We start from the raw sequence: 15,521 nt of genomic DNA on the forward strand, positions 1-15,521 counted from the left end.
TCCTAATTCAACCAAGTAATTCCTTGCAAATTCAGGCCTGGTCTACGCTAAAGAATTAGATCGACTGAGCAATGTCGCTAAGGGCTGTGAAAAATTTAATGCCCGGAGTGCCGTGGTCAGGTTGACCTAACACTATAGGTACAGGCAGCTAGGTTGATGGAAGAATTCGTTCATCAACCTAGCTACTGCCTCCTGAAGAGATGGAGTCACTACACTGATGGGAAAACCCCTCCCATTGGTGTAAGAAGTGGCTGCACCATGGTGCTGCAGATCTATCTGCAGTACCACAGCCATGCCGCTGTAGTGTAGATGCACCTTTATACTCATGTGAGTATACCCAACTCATGCTAGCAGTCCCAAGCAAACCTGTACTTGTAGGTGTGTTCCTTACTCATGCTTGGAGTGAAATTTTCCTACCGGATAGGGATACTGAGAGGCTAAATCCATTGCTGATAGAGTAAGATTTTGCCTTGGAAGTAGCTGGGGCCACATAACTACCTAGAGAGATTTCAGATACACCATTGCATTATTTTAACGTAACATTTCTATACTCTACCGTTTTCTCTCAAAGGATCTCAAAGCACTTCTCCAAAGTGGATTAACTATCATTATTCTCATCGTACAGATGGGGAATTTAAGACACAAAGGAGGGAAGTGACTTGCATAAAGTCACTCAATGAATGAGTTGGTAGAGTCAGGAATAAATCTGAACACCCTTGACTCAACTCAGACACTAGCCATTGGAAAGCACTGCCCCAAACTTGGATGCTATGGGCTAAATAGCACCAAAGAGGCTGTAGGAGACATGAACTAGATGCGGTAAAAATTGATTGATTGAGACCATTTGGGGCATGATCAGAGCCATGTTTTGACCCAGAGATGTGAAAAAAAACCAACAACACTGTATTAATAGATGCCAAGCATCTGAAATGCTATTTTGTTTGGGGGCAGGGAGCTATGTCTTGGGTATCCCTTGCTCAAATGATACTGAATTTAAATCACTAACCGTAGTTTCATCATCATGAGACACATCCAATGTAAAGTCAATGCAGGTAAGCATACAATTTAAGAGTACTTAAAATAATGACTAAAAAGATTTAAATACAACAGAGCTAGCTCTTCGCTATAGTATACTCTGGTGGGGAAGAGAACCTCTTACAGAAGAGAGTTTAAGCACACAAAATAAACACACAAAAAAGGGAATAGAACAAAATTAAATTCTGGTATGTTACTGAACTTAAACCAGGTACATTTTGCAGGATTCATTCACATATATCAGAGTTTCAGGCAAAAATAACCCTTTCTGAATCAAAAGCTGATTCTCCTTGGCCCTACATTATTCTGAGAAAATGGGAATTTATTTCAGGAAGTGTCACTCCTGATTTACACCAATGTGAGAGAGAATAGATTCAGCCTATTGACTCTAAGGCAGTTATTGCTGATTTACACATGTGTATGTAAGAGAGGAAGGCACATTTAAATGGATGGAAACATAAACCTGAAGTAATTACATTTTCTGTAAAAATAGTTTCCTGCCCAGTATTCTTCTCAGGGCGCCTTTCACCTCCTTGTTCCTCAGGCTGTAGATGATGGGGTTTAACATGGGGGTGATGACCGTGTAGGAGAGAGAGAGCAGCTTCTTGGTTTCTGGGGAGTAGCTGGATTTTAAGGAATTTAGGGACCTATCCCAACAAAAGCAACATAGCTTGAGATTCAGATTCTTTCAATGTACAATACCAAAGGCCACATTGCAAGAGCCTTTCAGGTAACAGAAGCATTCACCTGCCTGGAAAGAAAAAAAAATCACAGTTGCCTTGAACACAATCGCCAGCCCAGCATTCTCCAGAGGGCCCCCTTCACCTCTTTGTTCCTCAGGCTGTAGATAATGGGATTTAACATGGGTGTGAAGACCGTGTAGGAGAGAGAGAGCAGCTTCTTGGTGTCTGGGGAGTAGCTAGATTTGGGTCGGAAATAGGTCAAGCTGGCAGTGCTGTAGAACATAGTCACCACCATGAGGTGGGAAGAGCAGGTGGAGAAGGTTTTGCGTCTGCCTTCAGCCGAGGGTATCCTCAGGATGGTGGAGATGATACGGACGTAGGAGGCCAGGATGAGGATGAAGGGGAACAAGACAATTAAAATGGTGCCCGTCACGGCGTACATCTCAAAGAGGTAGGTGTCTCCGCACACCAGCTTCAGCACCGGGGGGCTGTCACAGAAGAAGTGGTTCACTTCCGTGGGACCACAGAAGGGGAAACTGAACAGCCAGCTGGTCTGCACGGTCCCTACAGGAATCCCTGAGACCCATGAAGTCATCGCCAGCTGGATGCAAACCCTCCTGTTCATGACGACCGTGTAGCGCAGCGGGTTGCATATGGCCACGTAGCGGTCATAGGCCATGGTGGCCAGGAGGAAGCACTCTGTGCTGCCAAAGAAGAAGAAGAAATACATCTGCAGCATGCAGCCGTAGAAGGAGATGGTTTTATTTTCAGAGAGGAGGTTAGCCAGCAGATTAGGGACGATGACTGAGGTGAAGCAGATCTCCAGGCAGGACAAATTGCGGAGGAAGAAGTACATCGGGCTGTGAAGAGCAGGGTCTGCTGTTGTGATGAGGATGATGAGAATGTTACCCATCAGGGTGATCACATAAGCTGCCAGGAATACCACGAAGAGCAGATGCTGGATCTGGGGGAAGTTGGAGAACCCTAGGAGAATGAATTCAGTGACCACTGTCTGGTTGGCCCAGGTCATTCTATCACCGTTCAGGGCAGCATCACCTGTATTTCCCCCTCATCGCCACCTCTAGGGTCTCAGCTCCTCACGCATCATCTCTCTTGGGTAGAGACTCATGTCTCTCTCCCTCTTGACCAGGCGGTTTTCTGCCCTACCTACACTCTGATATCCCTAGCAAGCCAGACTGACTTAACAGGCCCGAGTCTGTGCTTTGCTTTCTCTCCCAAGGCTATGAATGGGTTAATCTGCCCCTCCCCAGGTATATCTTACCATGCAATTCTTTCTCAGCAAGACCTTTTAATCGTAAGGTGGAAGCAATACAGAGAAAACATATTAAAAAAGAATAAAAGAATCTATATGCATGCTAATAAGATAACCAGACATCAGCTCAACTCCAGACTTTCAGACCCCACCAATGTTCTTTTTTCCCCCTGAGGTTACAAGTTCATAACAGCATTAGTTCAGAACTCTCACATACACAATCACTTTTGTCTTTCCTGTACACAGCTTGATCCTTTGATCTTCGGATTCCAGGAACAGGTAATCAACAAGGAATGGTTCTGTCCTTGGAGCATAGCTTCAAGAGGCTGTGTTTTTCCATAACTGAAGGGTTGACATTTGCATTCTCCTCGCCCTAGAGATTCCCGGGAAAGCCACTTGCCATTGTATATGCTAAAAGTGTGTTCTTAGTTGGCCCATTCCCCAATATAGTCCTTTGAAACTCATACTACTCCTCAGGAATCACCTCCCCTTTCCCATGCTTGACAGGTCACATATAATCCTGGTCCACAATAACACATAAACCATTAATTTAATACAACGGACTCCAAAGATACTCACACTTAATTCAGTAAGGTTTTCCAAGGATATTGCAGGAAATTGCCCTATCTGCAACACATTCTTCTAAGCATTCTTAATCTGAGTTTACAAGAGGTTACTAAAGAGAATAACCCAGTTCTCCTGAAGCCTTCAGATTTCCCCAGCCACTTCAGGAAGTTTAATTATGTTCAGTGGAATTCACTCTGCAGGAGAGGTGGCATTTGCTCTCTCTCTGACTGTCCAGGAAAGTATTCAGAAGTGTCACCTTCTAGATTACCCCGTTTATGATCCATCTTCTGTTCCTGAGGCAGCCATTGACATCATCAACATCTCTGCCAAACGTAACATGATAGAAACACTCTGTGAAGTTATTTCAAGCCTGTGTCAGAGTACAAGTGGAATCCAGTACGAAGTCTGTGGGCTGCAAAACACAAGAATGAGGGGAAAAAAAAAGTAACCAAGAAATTGTATGGGCTGTTGTTTTCATAGCCTCTAACTAGGCCTGGGTGGGAAATGGATTTTCCACCCAGTTGCATTTTTGAGATTTCAGAAAAAAAATTCCCATCTTGAATCAGCCCCCAAAAATATTTTGTGAACCAAGAAACCAAATAATTCAATCATTCAATGAATCAATTAGTTGAACAAAACGTTTTATTTTCATCATTTTGAAAAATGCTTCATTTGAATTTTAACCTTTTGATTTTGATTTTTTTTTAAGTCTAAATAAAGTTTCATTTTGAAACAAAAAATCATTTTCAACTGAAATTTTTGTTTAGAAAATGTCCAAATGGAACATTTTAACAACTTCAAAACTTTTTTCCACAATTTTTATGCAGGGAAATTCATTGAAACTTACCTTTTCCCATGTATGCATTCAGTTTACGTGAATCGGCTTTTTTCAGCAAAAAATATTTTGTAGAAATATTCTCAGACAGCTCTATTTCAAAGGGAGTTAGGTGCCCAAGATCCATTGAAAGGCAATAGAAGTTGGGTCCCTAAATCCTTAGAAAATTCCATCTATAGTTGATATATAAATACATAGTATTAGCCTAAAACAAGAGTATGGTTGAAACAGTTACTCATACACATTGTGGATGGTTCACTACACTGTTATTCCAGCTTTATCCCGATGCAACTCCAGGGAAATGAATGCATTCACCAGAGTTATGGAATAGTGAAACCTGTCTGTTGACACCAGTGGGTTTTCCACTAGTATAATTCAGAGCAGAACATGTCTATCATTTTAATCCATTTCCCATGTTGACCTCCGAATCAACGCCAGATGTGATCCATTCTCTCTGTTTTATCATAGAGGTCTGAACATTTGAGGTCTTAATCTAATAATTCCTCACCATCTGTAACATCTTGTGATTCTGGGAGGAGAGTTTCAAGGGCAAAAAAGGAGAATTAGTTGCCTAACTCCCGTTTCAATGGAAATTGGGTATCTAAGTCCCCTTTGTGCCTTAGAAACCCATAGAATCATAGAAGTGTAGCACAGGAAGCGACTTTTATCGGTCATCTAGTCTAGTCCCTTGCACTCAGTGCAGGACTATATTATTACTAGATCATTCCTGAAGGGTGTTTGTCTAACCTGTTCTTAAAAACTTCCAGTGATGGAGATCCCACAACCTCCCTAGGCAATTTGTTCCAGTGCTTAACCACCCTGACCATTAGGAAGTTTTTTCTAATGTCCAACCTAGGCTTCCCTTGCTCCTATTTAAGCCCATTGGCTCTTGTCTTGTCTTGTACTTAGAGGTTAAAGACAACAGTTTTTCACCCTTCTCTTTGTAATAACTTTTTATGGATTTGAAAACTGTTATCATGTCCCCCCTCAGTCTTCTCTTCTGCAGACTAAACAAACACAGTTTTTTCAATCTTCCCTCATTGGTCATGTTTTCGAGACCTTTAATTATTTTTACTACAATTCTCTGGACTTTCTCTGATTTGTCCACATCTGTCCTGAAATGTGGCACCCAAAACTGGACACAATACTGCGGTTGAGGCCTAATCAACGCAGAGTAGGGTGAAATAATTACTTCTTGTGTCTTGCTTACATCATTCCTGCTAATACATCCCAGAAGGATGTTCGTCTTTTTTGCAAGTGCAACACGGTTGACTCATATTTACCTTGTGATCCACTATGATCCCCAGATCCCTTTCTGCAGTATTCCTTCCTAGACAGTCATTTCCCATTTTGTATGTGTGCAACCAACTGTTCCTTCCCAAGTGGAGTCCTTGGCATTTGTCCTTATTGAATGTCATCCTATTTACTTCAGACCATTTCTCCAGTTTGTCCAGATTATTTTGAATTTTAATCCTATCCTCCAAAGCACTTTCAATTCCTCCCATCTAGGTATCATCCACAAACTTTATAGGCATACTCTCTCTGTCATAATCTAAATCATTGATGAAGATATTGAACAGAACCGGACCCAGAACCGATCCTTACAGGACCCCACTTGTTATGCCCTTCCAGTTTGACTGTAACCACTGATAACTACTCTGGAAACAGGTTTCCAACCAGTTATGCACCCACCTTATAGTAGCACAGTCTAGGCTGTATGTCCCTAGTTTGTTTATGAGAACATCAATATAGACAGTATCAAAGCCTAACTAAAGTCAAAATATATCACAGCTACTGCTTCCTTCTTATTCACAAGGCTTGTTACCCTGTCAAAGAAAGCTATTAGGATAGTTTACCCTGATTTTTTCTTGACAAATCCATGTTGACTGTCACTTATCACCTTATTACCTTCTAGGTGTTTGGAAATTGATTGCTTTATGATTTGCTCCATTAACTTTTTAGGTACTGAAGTTAAACCGAATGGTCTGTAATTCCCTGAGTTGTCCTTATTCTTTTTTGTAGATTGACACTATATTTGCCCTCGTCCATTCTTCTGGAATCTCTCCCATCCCTCCCCCAAAAAATCCCTCCTCCAAAATTATTAAAAACACTAGGTAACACTTTTTGCCAATCCTTTGATGCCAATAAATCTACTCCAGATATGCACTGGTGTAAGTGAGGTCAGAATCTGGGTCAAAATATTAAAAGTAAGTAATTGCAACCATTGCTGACTTTGGTTGAAATCCAATGGCCTAATTGAAATCAATAGCAAAAATTCCTTTCACTTCAGTGAGGTGAGGTCTTCATTTTCTGGGTAGTACTGAAGTTCTTGGGACTAATCCTATTATTTAATGTTTCTTACCATAACTAATGTCTGCATACTCAACCTGTATGATAGAATAGATAGAAATAAATAGCACATATATTAAACAGCAATATATTAAATTGAAATATAATTATCAACACACAAACACACTTGAAGCAAGAAATATACAGAATAGATAATTAGGCTTGGAAGGACTTTTAAAGGCAAACATCAAAGTCCATTTTGCCACACACACACACACAAATATTTTTTTCAATAATAATTGAAATTTACATACAGGCAAAGTTAGAAAAATGTTGCTTGAGAACTAATAGTCTTTGATTTAAGGATATTGACTTTGTATATTTTGATGCAACGGTGAGAATTTTGTTATTAGTTATAAAGCTTTAACAGTTTGAATCTCAATGTCTACTATCATTAAATAATTATTGTCTGAGCCCCACATAATTTCAAGCAACAGTGAAAACTGAAATTGATAACAATCTAAAAATACTTACAAATAAACAGGGATAATATCCATTTAAATTATAAAATACAAAAATTGAATTTTGCCAAAAATGTATATATTTTTATATAGGAGGCCAGGGGAAAAGCATTGAAGAGAGAATGATGCATCATGTGGAAGGTTGTTGACAAATCAGGAAGAATGATTAGATTAGATTAGCTAAAATAGATAGATAGATCAGTGACCAGTTTTAATAAAGAAGCAGGTTTCATATCTTCGGAAATATAAATATGCTAGAGTTGTTGAACAAGGTAAATTACTGACAATGGTGCATAAGATTTCCCTTTTGGAGCAACACAGAACTGGGGGAAAGCATGTAAACATCCAGGGGGAGAGAATGCTGCTAAACCCACCTCATGAAAATCTTTACCTTCCTTTGCCAGGAGTGAGGGTTTTCTACAGACACCAAAGCAGAGTTGGTTGAGTCTCCTTATCTGGATTTACTCACTGACATTGGGACAGCTTCAACACAGCCATCCGATGGTAGTAAATACAAGCAAACTGACTCTTCACACGTTACCATAAAACCTTCTAGTATAGCTTTTGCATTGTGGTTAAGTGAGTTGATCTTATCTGGCCATCCTTCTCTGAGATGTCTGCTTACATATTTATGGGCTCATGAACTGTTTATGTGACTTTCTCCCTAAGGGGCTTGCTTCCTGGGGACACGTTATTGCCTCATGCAACTGTACATCTCTAGTTTGACTGATAACTATTACCTCGTTTATTGGTGATGTGTTCTGAATGGTGATGGGCCTGAACCGAACCGGCAGTATAGAGTGCTCCTACATTTGAGAGAGTTTGGAACCCAAAACCTGTATGATGTTTTGATGATATGCTAACGCTGGTGATATATCACCTGTCAGGAATGGTCTAGATAATACTCAGTCCTGCCATGAGTGCAGGAGACTGGACTAGATGACCTCTTGAGGTCCCTTCCAGTCATATGATTCTAAGAGACTCAGTCCTTGTCCTGAAGAGCGTACCGTCTAAACAGACAAGACAGAGCTGTTGCAGGAGGGAAAGCAGAGACAGGGAGGAGAAATGAAGTCACTTGTTCAAGTTCAAATGGTAGGTCAATGGCAGAGCTGGGAATGGAGTCCAAAAGCCCTGAACCCTAGTCGAGTACACCCCTGGCGATGAAGGCTAGGGTTGTACAATTAGCTTAAGGCACCTGACTTGTGCACCTAACTCCCTCGGACTCCCTTGAAATTTGCAAATGAAGAAGTGAGGAGTGCATTGGTAGATGGATAGGAAGAGGTTATTGGATTATTATGTGGATGGATGGAAAGATACAGTAGCCAGATGGACTGATGCATGGAGCAGGTGCATTGATAGAGTAGATGGATGGATTGTTTAATGGATGGCTGGACACCTCCCTCCCCACTGCATGAGCCCCACCTGCTCACACGAGCAGCCTGACTAATGCCCAGAGTAAACCAATTCACATGAATAATCACATGTGACTCGTGCTAGCTGACAGTATTAGTCCCGGCCACAGGTCCTGTTCACATGGGCATGGCAGTCTCACTTCCTCATGACTGTACGCAGAGAGTTTCAGGCCGGAAGGGAGCATTTGATTTAGTCTGATCCCCTGCAGAGTACAGGCCGTTACCTTCTCTTCTAGTTACTCTTTGATTGATCCTAATAATTTGTGTTTCTCAGAAGCACATCTAGCAAGGAATATCGTCTTGATCTGAAGACATCAACCGGTGGAGAATCCACCCCTGCCCTAGGTAGTTTGTTCCAATGGTTAATCACTGCCTCTGTTAAAAAACGTGAGCCTTATTTCCAATTTTGATTTTGTCTGCCTTCAGTTTCTAACTATTGGTTCTTATTCCACCTTTCTCAAATAGATAGACCTATTTACTGTGGTGGACAAAGTGTACCTACCCACACGCAGATCCCTTTCTCTGGTGTAGTCACACTTACTGACACAAGTAGTCCCGGTTTGTATTGACACACTCCCCTTCCTCAAGAGTAGTTCCATGGACTCAGTTGAATAGTTTGATCACATCATGACATCACGCGTGCACTCAAAACTAGTCCAATTTAGCCAAAAAATTTGCTCATGTGAGTAGGTTTTACTCATGGACTTAATCCCATTGACCCCAGTGACATACTGTGAAACTATGCCTAAGCAACTGTGAAATCGTTGTTTTCAGATTCTTTTACATGGGCCTGTTTCAACAGGACAATACAAACTTCTGAGTTGCAAACTTCAGTTTAATTCAGATAAGTCAAGGTTGGTCCTGCTTTGAGCAGGGGGTGGGACTAGATGACCTCCTGAGGTCCCTTCCAACCCTCATCTTCTATGATTCTATGACCCCATTGGTCTAGATCAGGGGACAGCAACAATGCCCAATCTTCGCCCCCACCCCTCTCCCAGTTCTGACATCAGTGTCCATGGAGGGGGCGATCTGGAGCCCCCGTTCCGGCGGCAGTGTCCATGGCGGGCATGGAGTGGTGCGGCTCTGGCCAGGGCGCCGCATGCTGCTCAAAGTCGACATGGTCTTTTCTTCCCAGAGTTCAAATGTCATCTAATTCCTTTACCCATCCTGGACTCATACTGATCCTCACAGCGACTCAACACACCCTAATAATGTCATTAATACATATTATTATCCCCATTTTACAAATAGGGAAGCCTAAGCACAGAGATGAGCAGGAAACTTTCCATGCAGGTTGCATAACTGTCTTCTGTGTGGTTTCTTGTACCTTCATCTAATGCATTTGGTATTGGCCACTGTCTGAGACAGGACAGTGGAGAAGGTAGATGACTGGTCGTAGCCAGTGTGCCAACACCTGCCTTCCATAGAATTGGTAAAGAGAGACACCTCCTTTGGGGATAGAAACTATTCTATCTCCAACACCGTCCCTTTGAGTGCACCCCTCTGTTATACCTGTTGTATGTAAGGTCTAAAAATAATCTATATTATTAACTCTGCCTTCACAACAGTTGAAAATTTCCATCAGCAGTATTCTCTGGAGAGATTTTTCCTTCTCATTTAATGAACCAAAGCAGACGTTTGCCTTTTGGTAACAGATCCAAGCCAACTCTGCCAGACAAATGGTCAGAATTTGTGTTAGTGCATGACTCCTAGGAACATAGGTCCCTTTACTGAGATCCATGAAGAATGCTGGGATAAGAGAGAGACTGTGGAACTGCTATCGTGGTCTCTAAAATGCTGCTTGAAAAGGTCACCTAGGAGATTCTTGCTTTTCTTGTACCAGTGTTGGAGGAAAGACAACCTTCCTTATCAGATTTCCAGTAAGTAAAGGATGATGTAAGATTATCTGTGTTCTCTTGCCAAATCACATCTTTCTAATAATGATTTCCCCCCTACCTTATAGTACTTATGTGGGCTCACAGAAATATTTCCATCAGCATTTATTTGATGGAGAATTTGAGTTTTCAAGGAAAGAATAATAGTCATGAAATGTGTCTATTTCGTTTGAAAATATTCATTATTTCATTGGAAAGCCAAAACCAAAGCAAATCAAAACACAAAAACCAAAACAAACCCAAACTGTTTAAAAATCAGATTTTGGTTGAATAATTTTCAGTTTGGGCTTTAAATTTTAGGAGTTTGAATGTTGTCAGCCAAAAACATTTGGTTTTAGGAATTTTAGTGTTGGTAGTTTTTTGAGCAGCTCTGTTCTCATATGTAATGAATAACATATAGCAGAAATATTGTTTTTCTATGGGACATGCCCTGAGCAGACAATTTTAGGTTGTAGAAATCCTGGATTTACTCAGGATTAGCCAGATTGGAGGTGTCTGATGTTTGTGTGGATTTATATAATTTTTTGTCTCCTATTTGCTCACTGCATAAACCATCTTCTAGATTAATGTTGTTTAAGTTTGCAGACAAATCAGTTCAAACAATTCTGCCCCCCGCCCAACACACACACACACACACCTTGTCTGGTCTGCCTATCTATCTATCTATCTATCTATGCATATTCATTAATTTGTTTCTCAGAGTGGTTTCTCAGTTACAGAAGATAAAAGAAAACTTAATGTACATAAATTTACAGTTTGAGTTGAGTGCAACAAAAATATTTTCTAGCACAGATGAATAAGAAATAAGCAAGCACTAATACTAATATTGTAACGCTTGACTAAAAACTTGTATACAGTTCTTTATTACCTGAGTCATTGGTATAAAACCCAGCTCTGAATGTGACAAGGATTTACTTGTGTTTGGATTTACTTCTGAGTATGTTCAGAAATCAAACAATGGTCTCAGAGCCCTGTGAAGATGTTCAATACTAATGTTTATCAGTAGATGATAAGCCACTTTACAGGGGACCATTACCCTCATTTTCAGCTATGGAAAAGGAGGTACAGAACTACATGCCTTTCTCAAGGTCACACAAAGGTGGGAATAGAGCCCTGCTTTCTTGACTCCAAGATTTCACCTATAGCACCAGACTACATAGGAGTAGCCAGCATAACAGGGGATAATCGAGGTTACAGAGATAATTGGGATTACAGTATCTATGTTCATGGTATTGACAGGACAAAGGTCAGATGCCTAGCAAAGCAGAGATCCTGCAAAGTTCATCCACAACTACACTGAAACTTCATCAAAATTACAGTGACACCACAAGACCCAAAATTATCTTTTTTCATGTCATATTTCACAGGTTATTTATTGAATTGTGTTTCTTGATAGAGACCATGGTAGACATGGCCTGGAGAAATCAAACAGCCATCACAGAATTCATCCTCCTGGGATTCGGGGATCTCCCTCAACTACAGATTCTTCTCTTCCTGCTGTTTCTAGTGATTTACATTGGGACTCTGGCCGGGAACATCCTCATCGTTACACTAGTTGTGGCTGATCAGCACCTTCACACCCCCATGTACTTCTTCCTGGGGAACTTGTCCTGCTTGGAGACCTGTTATGCCTCCACCATCCTTCCCAAGATGCTGGCCGGTTTCCTGACTGGGGACAGGACCATTTCTGTCCCTGGCTGTATTGCGCAATTTAATTTCTTTGGCACTTTGGTATCTGTGGAATGTTGTCTCTTATCGGTGATGTCTTATGATCGATATCTAGCGATATGCAAACCCCTGCATTACTCAGCCCATATGAACAGCAGGCTCTGCTTCCGGCTGGCAGCCGGGTCGTGGGTGAGTGGTTTTGTGGCTAGCACCATCACTGCATGCTGGATATCACAAATGCTTTTTTGTGGCCCCAGTGAAATTGACCATTTCTTTTGTGATTACACCCCATTGGTAAAGCTGTCCTGCAGTGACACCAGCTTGCTGGCTCTTGTGACCATCCTGTTCTCCTCCATACTAACACTGCCTCCCTTTCTATTAACCCTGGCGTCCTATGTGTGTATCATCACCACCATCCTGAGAATCCCTTCCACCACCGGGAGGCAAAAGGCCTTTTCCACCTGCTCCTCTCACCTCATCGTGGTTACGCTCTACTACGGGACCATGATCATTGCCTATCAGCTGCCGGACGCCAACACCCCGAGAGACCTGCACAAAGTGCTTGCGCTCTTCTACACCGTCCTGACTCCTCTGGTCAATCCCCTTATCTACAGCCTGAGGAACAGAGAGGTCAAGGAGGTGCTGAGGAAAGCTCTCCATGAGACTGTGAATTTCATAACAAGCAGCAAACTACGTCATATGGAATCACTGTAAGTTGCAATCGACTCAGGATAGTGGGAGCTCATCAGATGCAGTGGACCCATCCAGGCAGCCTCGTCCAGGCAGCCCTTGCGCATTAGAGCAGTACTTCTGAATACACTGGGTCTCCTGATGTGAGGAAGAGTGTATGAATAACGGCAGCAGGGCCAAGTAATCCCTGATGCACACCGGTCTGGATGGACCCTCGATCTGCCTGGGGAAACGTGAACAAATGGGGCAGAACCCATCCTATTGAGTTCAGCTCCGTGTATTACCCACTGACATCAATGAGAACAGCAGGGCTTTGGAAATGGTGAATTTCCCCACAGTGCGGAGGGTATATCTAAGGCATAAGTATTTCTCATTTCCCACCGAGGCCCTGTTTTCAGCAGTTAAGTGTGAAAGAAGTGACCTGTAGCCCTTGAATAGACCCTTCACAAAAAGGTGAATTTCCACTTCTCTCAGAAGTTGTGTCTCACAGAGGTTGTATCAGCAGCATCTTTCAAAGATTGATATTCACCTGTCTGTCTGTCTGTCTGTCTATTTGTCTATCGGGTTAATTCAAAAACAATATATGGTGTTTTTTTTAGTGTACCCTAATTGATCTTTATCTCTCCCGCCCTGTAATCCAGATCGGAGGTTGCAACAGCAGCATGTGTCAATAAAATTTTGGATTGATCTCTCTTTCTCTCTGTCCTCCTCTGTCTCAGATTAATTTTGAAAGAAACTGGGGTGGGCTTTAAGCCATTAAAATGGTGGTTTAAATGAAACAATAATCAGAAGATATGATGTTAAAATGTAATAATAATGATAGCGTTTCGATTTAAACTTTATTTTTATTCCTCTTATTATCCCTCAGTATTACATCAGGGGGATTTGTCTTAAACAAATAGCCTTCTCAACCTCTGAGACCTTTAAACCTAAAAAGGAGAAAGCTACAGTCTAAAATGCATGCCCATGAGTCAACAATAAATCCTGATCCTGAATTGACTCTGTAGGTTTGGATCGTCAGGAATTTTGTTAAACCCTCTGCAAAAAGTCCTGCATTTTAGATGCTCATCTGCACTCATTCTCCTCTGACTTTCATTCAGATTCTCACAGTGCCCAAGAGCGCTATCTTGCAGAGGTCACTGGGCATGATGTCTTCCACTCTGAAGGTGTTCTTGAGCTGCTCACTCATACCCAAGTACTTCAGTAATTGCTGGGATCATCTTTGTTCTAGTTTTCCATAATCATTCCACTTTGTGGCAGAGTACTTCATACTCCATCATCTTCACCTGTTTCTTTTTATTTTTCCCTCTGCTGATATGGCAATATCAATAAACATGGGCTTCTTTGCCATAAAGAGTTTCATTTATTATTATTATGATTATTTAGCACAGAATCTCGCACGTCGTTTCTATTTGAGGCTGTCATTCACACTTCCATGTTCCTAGAAATGAGAAATCAGAATAATTTGCTGTGTAACCTTCTCTTTCTTCAAAATGGGGCTCAGAGGAGCTCCCCCCCTCATGTGACCATGTTATCAATACATTAAGATTCAGACTGGACTTTGAGTTTACTGACCATGATACAAAACCTTGCTGCGTAATGGCTTTGATTTCAGAGGTTCTACATCAGTGTAAGATCACAGGGACAGTTACAATTTGCTCCCGCTTTACCAAGATGTGTGTAAATATTATCATAGGTAGCAGAAGGGTAGCTGGAAATGTATCTAAAGTTGGTGCTTTGTGAGTGGCTCCCGTTCCAGTCAGTAGAATAACGTTAGTGCTAATGTGGACAGAATCAATGCAACGGTAGTGTCAGAGGGAGAAGAACCAGACCCTATCATCACATTATCCAGGTAGCAAACCCTCATGGTGTGAGAAAATTGCCCACCGGGTCAGGAAGATGCAATTTCCCCACACACAGTGCGGTCTGGTTCTCCTCTCACTTGTTTCAGTTTACATCAGTGTAACTGTGATGACTTCACGGGAGCGACTCGTAATTTACACCGGCAGAAGTGAGAGGAAGATTTGGCCCTTTGACTTCCCTAGAGTTACTCCTGATTGATATTTGGGTGAGTGAGAGGTGAGTCAATCACTACTGACTCTAATGGAGTTACTCCTGATTTACACCAAGGTGGGTGAGAGGGGAATAAGCCCCACTCACTCCAGTTGTGTTACTCCTGATTTGAGCATGAGCCCACATAATTATAACTGTGCCATTTATTATATGGATTTCCCTATTTGACAAAGGCTCCAGGAGCTCTGGCCATAAAAACCCTACTGCTGACTCCATGTTACTATCAGCATTGGCCCCTCCCACTGAGATTTTCATAGCAACCTAACAGAGCTAGATGCCCAGTGCTCAGACTTCCAATGGGGATTGGCACCTAACTCCCCTAGGCCCTTTCAAAAACTACAACCTCAGTGCATATCAGATAGATCATTTCAAAGGAGGTGGGGAAAAATTATATTCCCATTTTAGAAGCGGGGAGTCAGAGACAGAATGTTTATAATCAGAATGTCCAGACTTGTTAAATGAAAGCTGAGGAACTTGGTGCCTTTGACAATCAGGCTTTGTTTATTTAAAGCCTCTCAGCAGATATTTTGGTGCCGATGTATAGAATCATAGAAGATGAGGGTCGGAAGGGACCTCAGGA

General features: G+C 41.8%; 2 protein-coding genes across 3 annotated transcripts; one reads left to right on the top strand and one right to left on the bottom strand.

The window, feature by feature from the left end:
• Positions 1-1,507: 1,507 nt before the first annotated feature.
• LOC137144831 (olfactory receptor 10A4-like) lies at positions 1,508-2,748 on the bottom strand. 2 transcript variants are annotated; one of them, XM_067535317.1, is made up of 2 exons: positions 1,861-2,748; positions 1,508-1,564 (listed from the first exon to the last, which is right to left on the bottom strand). In XM_067535317.1, the coding sequence occupies exons 1-2, from the start codon at positions 2,746-2,748 to the stop codon at positions 1,508-1,510; spliced, it is 945 nt and encodes a 314-aa protein (XP_067391418.1). The 2 variants fall into 2 exon arrangements, with proteins under 2 accessions (XP_067391418.1, XP_067391417.1); XM_067535316.1 differs by lacking the exon at positions 1,508-1,564 and having other exon boundaries at positions 1,804-2,748.
• Positions 2,749-11,908: 9,160 nt separating this feature from the next.
• On the top strand, positions 11,909-12,892 carry LOC137144853 (olfactory receptor 10A4-like). The gene has a single exon (XM_067535340.1). It carries the CDS (start codon positions 11,912-11,914, stop codon positions 12,890-12,892), a length of 981 nt encoding a protein of 326 aa, XP_067391441.1. The 5' UTR covers positions 11,909-11,911.
• Positions 12,893-15,521: the final 2,629 nt, after the last annotated feature.

The sequence above is a fragment of the Emydura macquarii genome, unplaced genomic scaffold (assembly GCF_026122565.2).
Source record: "Emydura macquarii macquarii isolate MOO-44397 ecotype Brisbane River unplaced genomic scaffold, CSIRO-AGI_Emac_v2 contig_3487, whole genome shotgun sequence".
NCBI classification, from domain to species: Eukaryota; Metazoa; Chordata; order Testudines; family Chelidae; genus Emydura; species Emydura macquarii.